At 41.2% G+C, this 9,610-nt stretch overlaps 2 protein-coding genes across 3 annotated transcripts in view; both read right to left on the reverse strand.

Annotated features, from left to right (window-relative positions):
- Positions 1 to 96: 96 nt before the first annotated feature.
- On the reverse strand, positions 97 to 3,724 carry s100t (S100 calcium binding protein T). Of its 2 annotated transcripts, none has more exons than XM_042226271.1 (3): positions 3,156 to 3,724; positions 1,169 to 1,331; positions 97 to 1,070 (listed from the first exon to the last, which is right to left on the reverse strand). In XM_042226271.1, the coding sequence occupies exons 2-3, from the start codon at positions 1,328 to 1,330 to the stop codon at positions 909 to 911; spliced, it is 324 nt and encodes a 107-aa protein (XP_042082205.1). In that variant the 5' UTR covers position 1,331; positions 3,156 to 3,724; the 3' UTR covers positions 97 to 908. The 2 variants fall into 2 exon arrangements, with proteins under 2 accessions (XP_042082205.1, XP_005936128.1); XM_005936066.3 differs by lacking the exon at positions 3,156 to 3,724 and adding an exon at positions 2,204 to 3,106.
- A 111-nt stretch (positions 3,725 to 3,835) lies between these two features.
- si:ch211-105c13.3 (uncharacterized protein LOC325758 homolog) overlaps positions 3,836 to 9,610 on the reverse strand; it is a 7,337-nt gene continuing 1,562 nt past the window's right edge. Inside the window, exons 2-3 of the mRNA XM_005936068.3 lie at positions 4,388 to 4,509; positions 3,836 to 4,285 (exon numbers count right to left, since the gene is read on the reverse strand). Of these exons, the coding sequence (XP_005936130.1) occupies positions 4,130 to 4,285; positions 4,388 to 4,507 (276 nt within the window). The 5' untranslated portion in view covers positions 4,508 to 4,509 and the 3' untranslated portion in view covers positions 3,836 to 4,129. The remainder of the gene's footprint in view (positions 4,286 to 4,387; positions 4,510 to 9,610) is intronic.

The raw sequence follows: 9,610 nt of genomic DNA on the forward strand, positions 1-9,610 counted from the left end.
CTGCGTGACATGTTTTCACATGAAAGAAGGAAACATTTCCTGGCTTTCTAACACTGATGCTGGCAACTTCCTTTTTTATATGAACAAAAATGCACACACACTCAGTCACACAGTACTTTTTTTTCTCTTAGGAAGCAGGGCTTTTAAACAATAATGTGTTTAAAGCCCTGTCAAGGTCACTCTGGGTTCTGATTATTCTACTGTGAAAACAGGACTGTAGGTAGTTCTTATCTACACATAGAAACCTGACATTTTTAGTGCAGAGAACCAGTTTGAATAATTCACACCACAGCAGGAATAACTGTCTCTCATATCTTACGCTTAGCAATACTTAAAGACAGCATCTTAGAATGTGTATTTCGTAAATACCACATAGTATCTCCGGTCTGCATCCATCCACCTCTGGCACAAACTGCTGTACCCATGTGGCAATGCAAATTAGAAATAATGCACCAAAACCGCTGGATTCAGAGGACCACTTGCTGCCACCTGGTGCTCGTTGTTTGTTCATTCTCGTTCTCTTCTGTAATAATGCATAGCCAACTTGTTTGAGTAAAGGTCACATTTATTTTTTTCAGGGAAAGGGGGGCATCCCTTACTTAAATGTGTGACAAGATGCACGAAAAGAGCAGAAAGAGAGATATTCACATATTCAAGAATGACAGCTCTTGAAACACTAAAGATGTTCACTTTGCAGTAATATTACAGTTTGAATGAATTCAAGAGACATTGAAGACAAAACACAACATTTATTTCTCTATTAGAGGTTTGTTTGTGTGTGTGTCTGTGTGTTTGTGAACTTGAGGTCCATGACAGGATGTCCCAAACGGGCCTTCTCTCTCTCCTTAAGTGCTTCCTCCCTGGAACATGTGGGATTTTTAAGTGGAGACTCTGGGCGAAGGGTGTGTTCACTTCTTCTCTTGCTTGTCATTGTACTCCAGGAAGAAGTCGTTACAGGCCACAGTGAGAGCTCCAACCAAAATGATGAACTCTGTAAAATCTACCTCTCCATCATTGTTGGAATCCAGGTCTCCCATAATCTTCTCCACAGCTTCCTTATCCTGGGCATTCTGCACGTATCAAGATACAAAAAAAAGCAATGTCTTTTCTGTACACATAATCTACATTTGCATCTTCTCTTCCTAAGTATGAACATGTGCTTTCTTACCCCCAGATAGCTGCCAAGCTCTTTGGTAAGCATTTCTTTGAGCTCAACCTTGCTCAGTGTATATTTGTCCCCATCATTTCCAGAGTACTTATGGAAGGTCTGGATCATGAGCTGCATGGCATTCTCCAAGGTGGAAGCATTCTCGGAGTTAGGCAAAGACATTCTGTAGAGGAACAGAAGGGTGGGTTGAAGATACAGTAAGAACAGTTCATGTCAGTACATGTGCTCTGTCAAGCATTGGGGGAAGCATGGAAGTCTAATGCAGAAAAAAATCAGGTCAGAAAAGCCTGTCTGTCGTTCTGTTTTGCACTTAAATGTGTTTGCAAATATGCATTCAAGTAAGATGAGTTTTGCACACAGTATTTGGACAGAAACCTTATCTAGCTTAACAGTTTCTTCATCGTGTCCTGGCCCTGATAAGATTTTGCCACAGATAAAAGGATCCTGGTCTGCCAAGGTTTTAGAACCTCCGGGAGTCCGGACATAGTCAGCAGCAACCGGACATGTGAGCCAGCTGATAAGAGTGAAACTCTAAGCTGGTTAAAAAGCCCATCCACTGGAGAAGATGTATCGGGGACACACAGTGGCAACCTGATCTGGCTTTTACTTTAGCTTTACCGGATAGCAAAAAAAACACCACAAACAGGTGTAGTTCCTACCTTTGTTGAACCTGTATCACCTGTGAACTGTGAAGACTTTTCCTAATTGTCAATCACAGCTTATAGTAGTTTTCACATAGATTTTATTTCCCAAAACAAATCAGCAGGATGTAAAAATGACTAAAAATGCATTTTTGGCACGCTATGTCTTTCCGATGTCTAGTTAACCAGTGAAATTGTTTTTTATAACTTATCAGTGAATCAACTGAAAGTTCTCCCTGTCCTGTCCTTAGTGCTCTACACGAAGAAGGTACTCGACAAGTGATGAACTAACAGACGTGCTCTAGCTGCATCAGCACCAGTATGCAATCATAATTGGGAAAAAAGACAACAGAGAAATGTGGAGACAGTTGAAATCTGTCCCTCTGTTTCTTACCTGAGTGGAGGATTAGTGCTGGCCTGCTGCTCAGGTGCAAAGAGAGGAGGTAAAAGCAACTGTTAAGGAGGATGAGGACTACACCGTCTTAAATACATCCCTTACTCCACCCATCCCACTTACCCCTTCCTCCTCCTTCTCTACCCCCTCCACCTGTTGCCCCTCTCCTCTCTACCTTCTCTGTTTACGCCAGAGACACCTGCTATCCGCTAATTGGACACACACAAGAGCCGGTTGCAGCTACAGAAAGACTTAAGGTAAATTGAGGTATTCACAATAAGTCTACAAGCCAAACCTGCCCTAATGTGCTCAAATGTGTTGAAATAAGAAAACTCACTAAAAAGAGAAGAAGTGCTGGAGAAAAGATCTATTTGTTTCCAAATATTCATACGTTGTCTAAACTCACTCGACCAACTCCGCGCTCCAAGCACAAAGGGCTGTTGTGCAGTGACAGTGACATATTGCTTACCGTGTCACAGGTTGCTATTGAAATAGTGGATTACCCTGCTCCTCTGTTGTGCAACCGCTTTGTACTTCATGTCAAAACAAAGGAAAGGCTTGCAGGAAGTGCTTAAAATACTGCTATACCAAGGCAAAGATTAATAACTCAATAGCTTATCCAAAAGCACCTGGTTTCAAGCAGCAAAAACATTGTTAGGTTAATTGTAGGGGTAGGATGTTCACTGGAGGAGGGGGGTGCTCATGCTTGTTATATTATCCGAAGGATCAGAGTAGCACCGATGAATGGAGCCATCGCACCTGGCAGTCATGCAGAGAAATCCCCACACAAAGGAGAACATGACAATGCGAGGACACACACACACGAGCACTTTCACAAGCTTGTTCACACCTTTGGCTTCAAAATACACCATACATGCAAAAAAAAAAAAGCACAAATAAAGACACATTTGAACAGGAACAGAAAAAATTCTTAAAATAGTTCAAGACACACCTTTAAAGCTGCACACCACCCTTGCACAAACCACGTGAAGAAAACCGAGAAGCAACAACAGAGAACTGGAACAGAAACATACTTTAAATAGTTCGTGTGAGGCATCCACCGGACTTGGAGACATCTGGATAATGGTGAGAGCGAGAGCCAAAGACCATGAAAGTAATTGCGTTTCTGAATGAATGATAGACAGGCTTGTGCTTAAAATTAAACATTAAAGCTTTTCATATGAAGAGATCATGTTTTAAAGTGCAGTGATGGTAAAGCATCTTCTCATTAATGAGTCTTTGGAGCATCATACTGTGCCAGTAAGGGGGGTAGCACGGAGTGTGTGTGCACATTCGTATACACCGAATGTATAGAGTTGCTGAGTGAAGGGTGGTGCACAATAGAAAGTGTAGACTGTATATCAGGATCAGGTTGCAATAAGTGATACATCTAAAGGGTGCTGAGTTTGACTAGTCAGGGATGTCGCAGCTATATTTAGCAAGTGCTGCTGGAAAGGAGCAGGCATGATTCAATTAGTGTCAAATCATGACAGAGAAACTACTGCACTTATAAAGTACTTCCGCACATGTAGAAAGAAAGGAAATGTATATGAGAAAGGGAGGTTCAAAGGTGAAATCTTAAAAGACTGACAAATGTGCAACAGCAGCAACCACAGACCAAAAAAAAAACAATTTAATTTTAATATAAAGCTTTTATTTTGAAAACATTGGTATAAAATGTAGGATTGGTATAAAAAAGACCAGCTCAGAATCCTTCAGTGACAGTGTTACTACATAAAGGTTCATTTGGACAGACATTAAGATCTAGTATAGCTGGTTGACTATCTCAGAGAAAATCATTATGATCTGATGTATACATGGTGGCTGGAATGTTTGGAAATGAAAAAAAGACATTTAATAAGCTCAAAAAGAAAAAAAAAATGGCTGAATGCAGATCCTCTCCAAATACTGCAACTTCAAGAGTATCTACGATGAATCTGGATTGCTTTCAGTCTTGCGCTGACTCATGGAGTTAGCCAAGTAACCTATCAGGGTAAGGTATTCCTCGAAGCTGACCTTTCCATCGCTGTTTTCATCCAGTCCCCTCTGCATCTCCTTAACAGCAGAGGAGTTGCTTGCATCCTGAGTTTAAAAACAAATATTAAAAAGATTAGAGATTACAACTGCTTTTAAATTCATGCTCTAATATACTGGCAGCATGACAGACAACCACAAAACACTTACTTCCATGACACCACTGAGGTTTTTCTCCACCAGTTTCTGGAAGGATTTGCTGTCTAGGTTCTCCTTCCCCCTGGAAGATTTAACAAACGTGGTCACCAACGTCTTAATGGCGGACTCCATATCTGTATAAGAGAGTGAGACAAGGACAAAGCAGAAATGAGAATTTAGGACAGATAAGGACATATCTTAGAAGACTCTCAGACTCTCAAACATTGCGCCATGAGATACTTTTCCTGTGAACTTTAATAATATCATAATGCAAAAAACTAAACAGGGCATTGAGTGGATGAGACGCTTATTTCATATTGAGCATTTCATGCTTTGTTTGGTTCTGATTGTGAAAAAGAGTAATGTCAGCTGTGAGTTTGTGGAAGGCTTGTGCACAACTATGTGACCTTTAACTCCATACAACCAAATTATAAAGCATATTATGATGTATTTAAATTGACAAACATGTCATTTATAATACCTGATGATTTTAAAAAGGCAAAACCCAGACAGAAAAAAATCCCCCTAAGACCCTCTTGTCCTCTGTGGGAAGAACAGAAGTGAAGAGGAAATCCTGGGATTTCTTCTGACGCCACATTTGCAATAGTTTGACAAACAGATAACATGTGCTTTCTTTTCAAAATGGTGCAGCTTCCACGTTTTCTAGGGACAAGGGAACTTAAGTGATCATTCATTTATTCATATATTTTTTGCAGATAATATGATAATATTGCTAAAAATCTAATTGTTTCTTCAATGTCAGATTCTTAACTTCACATCAGTGGGATTGCAGAAATGTACAGTATTTTCTAACCCCCTAAAAACAAACCTTTTTACTCAGTGTCCTTTGCAGTGGGCAGCAAGACTTACTAACTCCCATTTTTAACCATTTGTCCCATTCAGAAAGCAGAGGACCAAGTGAGGCAGGAAGGACTTTACTCATACTTGTAGAAGCGAAGTCAGACTTACAGATGTCAGCGGACGAGGTGGACAAGGTTGAGAAGTTAGGGCGGGAAGGCGAGAGCTCAGAGGACATACCAGCTTCTGAGGAGCCTGAGCTGGGATTAAGTGACCCATGGTCATGACAAGCAATGTGTAATGTGGAAATTTAACAATTTATTCATTTAACAAGCAGGGGCCTCAGTAGCATACGGAAGAACCATACACAGCCACGACAGCCTGGCACTTCCTCCTCATGCTGCTCACAAACTTGGTCCAGCTTGGTCTGGGATGGCATCTCATTCTTCAACCAGCAATTGTCACAAGTCAGCCAGTGTGGTTGTGTTGGACGCTATGGCCCAAACAGCACGCACAAGCTGATCCCACAAGTGTTTAACGGTGTTGAGGTCAGGGCTGCAGGCAGGTTCTTCCATCCTCTCCACACCCAAATTCTTCAGATAGTCGCTGATAAACCCTGCTCTGTGGGAGCGAGTGTTGTCACGTTCGAGCACAGAGGTCAGTTGCTAAACCTCATCTTGATATCTTTGTATTGCGAGTGCCTCCAACGACGACAATCCTTGTTTATCCAGTGAGGGAGATGCTGCCTCACAAAATCACACCTCCTCTACCCCATTGGTGCAGCAATCAGAATGGTTGCTGCACCAGTGATGAAGGATGGTCATATCAGCCTTCCTGGCAGTTCTATGAGACCAGCGACTGGCTGTGTGCTGTCTTTTCTGGATTGTCTGGGTAGAGACCCCTCGGCCATACCGTCCTGCAAACCTTGACTGTAAATCTGTTAAAGGCTGCCTCTGGTTGCTAAGTGCTAATAGGGTGAGGAAATGATCTTCTTATGTAGTAGCCTTCTTGGGACGTCTATTTCGCAGCCTATCTCTGATATAACCTGTTAGATGGAGCTTGGCCTTCAGTTTGGAGATGGCACTGAAGAACAATCCAAATGATACTGCAAGTTGGTTTTGTGCAACACCCACTTGAAGTTGTCCTATAGAACAAGCCTAATTCAGATCAGTCAAACATGGCGTGCTTGGAGTAGACACCAGTTGACCACTGTAGCAAGGCCTGCTAATCACAGACAGTTAGACACTTGATAGCCAGAACTGGAGTACCAAAAGTTCAAAACAAGAGTCAGTAGCAGAACAAGCTATTTGGCATTAGCAGAGAAGATTTGGCAACTTTTTCATGGGCGCAACCCATGTGGTACTATTTAGGGGGAAATGAACAGACTTTAATGGTATAAGATTTCCCAAGAAGCATTGTTACAACAAATAAATAACAGACCAATCCATGACTTGGATCCGGATACACCGAGTCCTTATTATAGCTAATTTAATAAGTTGAGACATATTCTTCAAGACTGGGCAGTCCATTGAAGTAACAAATGAGATCATTTTCTCCTCTGATGTTGAAAAAGAATAATGTGAGATTTCTGTTAAACAGCGTGCAGGAAGGCTGCCTCAATCTGCTGAGACCAGTGAAGGTCTGTGCACTGTAGATGAGCTGATGTTTCCTTTCCCACAACTTCAGAGCCCCGCCTTGTTGTCATCTTGCTTGAGCTCAGGCTCCTTAAAAGCCTGGATGTCGTCCTCTGAGCGTTTGCCTTGCTTTTTTAATCAAAAAGTTAAACGATGTGAGGTTGTTTTTTTTTAAAAACAATGTTTATGTGTTCAGTCGTAACTGTTTTAATGTTAAATAAAAAGAACTTTTTTAGCAGAAATGAAACCAATATCATTTCATCACATCATTCTGTCATCACGCAAGACTCCATGTTCATGACAAGGGGCAAACAATTAAACAACTACAACACTTAAAATACCTTTAAAAAAACCCTTGTTTGATATTTAGAGTTTTAGAAAATTATTGTTCAAGTGGATTTTGAAAGTGCATTCAAATTGGTTTATGTAAGTGTCAAAAATGTGAGACACACAATTGACGTCAGCATGGAAGGGGAAGAGGGGGAATGGGGAGCGATGAGGGGACCCAGGTTAGATGCTGGTGGAGGTAAACAGAGCAAAAGAGAGGGAGTGAGGGGAGGCTGAAGAGATGGGGAGTCTCTAAAGGTAAACACAATGGGAGCTGTGATCTCTGACGGTGGACATCTGATCCCCAAAAGCGAACAGGAGGCTGCGAGATCAGATTACTGCCTAATGCCCGACTGCAGCAGCACACACTACCGCGCACTGTAGGAACACAAGTACGCACTGAAATATGTCACCCAACTAGTGAGCCAAACACTAACAGATAACCTGAATGCCAACGTCACATCCTGCACTCACTGAGCAAACCAAAAGCAAACCATTTACAATCTCACTGGATGACAAATCCGGTAGCTCTAATAAATAAAAAACAGCAACACAGCACACACTGGAAATATGACAGAAAGCTAAAAAACAAAACTCTACTGATCTATTTTAAGCATGCAACTAATTAATTCCATTAGTCTGTTTTTAAAAGCAGGCACAATAATAAAAGCAACTATTTAAAATACTGTAATTAATGATGATAAAATAACATTTAGACACTGCAGTTACAGAGTCCCGGCTCACTGTCACACTGTCAGGGTTTTCTGAGACATTTCAACATAGCCGTGCCATTATTAGGAACACTGGTGCTTTCCCCACTGTGACAAATATCTGCTGTGACAATGTCTGTGGTTTCATATGTGACACAGAGATGATATATATACATATATTTATATATATGCATATATATTCTCAAATGAGCTGGTGGTGCATGCTTTTTATTTAAAATGCAACGCACCAAGAAAATGCAGGAACTGCTCACAGCTGCAAAAGATTACAAGTAATTGTGGTAAAAAAAAAAAAAAAAGATCTGGGGCCACGTCAGAGCCCTGTACCTCTAACAAATAAACAACTAACAAAAAATAACATGTAAAAAACAACACAAAGAAATAACCATAGTAATTTGACTGAAGTACACAATTACTATGCAGATTAATCAGGGAGATTTTCAGTTATTTTTTGTTGCATGTGCACATTATGTTTCCAAGCACAATTTGACTAACACAGGGGTCTTTTAAGGTCACTCCCATGTAGTTTTCTCTTGTCTCAACAAAGTAGAATTCCAAGGCAATGGCTCGCAGAAAACAAAAGCCCTGAATGAAAGCTGAAGATACTTGAGCAGCATTGATAAGTATCTCAGCAGCGTGGGGGCGAGGTCTTGCTGCAGGATTTCCAGTGTGTATTGGAAACTACCACAAAGCAGCAGTGGACACTGGATGGGTAATAATCATTGGTGCCTGGAGTGATGTTGCTGAGGTAACTTTAGAAGCTGGTAAATCTCCCATCTGACACTGATGTCACGCCTCACCGCTCACACTACTCACCTACTCTGGCCCACACGAGAACACATAGACATACAGAAAGACGGAAAAGCACACACACATATGCAGAAACACACTCATCTAAAGAAGGACAATGCCAATTAGGACTTCTGTTGCATTAACCTAATTACTGGGTGAATGAGAGCAGGCACCCAAACCCTGGATTTTGTTTCATGTCTCCCTGCCATGCCAGCACACACTGACACACACACACACACACAACTCTTTTCAACATTCAAGTTAGCATCTGTCATCAGCCTGCTGCTCATTATTATTTAATACGTTACTATAATTGTCTTAACACCTTCCTAACATCCTCCACAAGTCAAACAGCTCAGGAGCAGGCTGTTTACAGGCCATATATCAAAATGCTCGACAGGCCACAATCCATTAGCATCTCTCCTGAATGTAACAAGATGAGCAGAAAACCAAGAAGGCTCCAGTATGAACCGGAGACATCGGGGCCACAAAAATACAAAATGAGTAGAAAGGAACATGTGGCAGGGCCGTAGGGTTTGTCTGATAAGGGCAGGGAGCGTGTAATGACGACAATCGTGGCTCTTGTACACATTCCAACTCTGAGTGTGGAGATGGTGATTAGAGAGAAGGCAGCTAGTTGCCAAACAGAAGCAATGTGTTTTCTAGTGATTTGTCAGTTGCAACTGTAATGATTAAATGGAAATTGAAAAACAAAACAACATCTGATACAGACATTTGAACAGGAATATACTTTTTAAAAGTTTACCTCATGTGTCCACCACACTTTGATAAGAGATGGTGAGAGTAAAAATTAAAAAAGCTGCAAAGAGCAAAACTAAAAGCCAGGAATATATTTGAATAAATGCTCTATATTTGTCTGTTTGTGTGCAAAATAATAATGAAAGTAGTGGAATGAAAGCCTGAGTGGAGCCCAGTTCATATTGTTGGTATGAGGG

This window comes from Haplochromis burtoni, unplaced genomic scaffold, assembly GCF_018398535.1.
Source record: "Haplochromis burtoni strain Fernald_Lab_line unplaced genomic scaffold, NCSU_Asbu1 Contig_204, whole genome shotgun sequence".
Lineage (NCBI taxonomy): Eukaryota > Metazoa > Chordata > Actinopteri > Cichliformes > Cichlidae > Haplochromis > Haplochromis burtoni.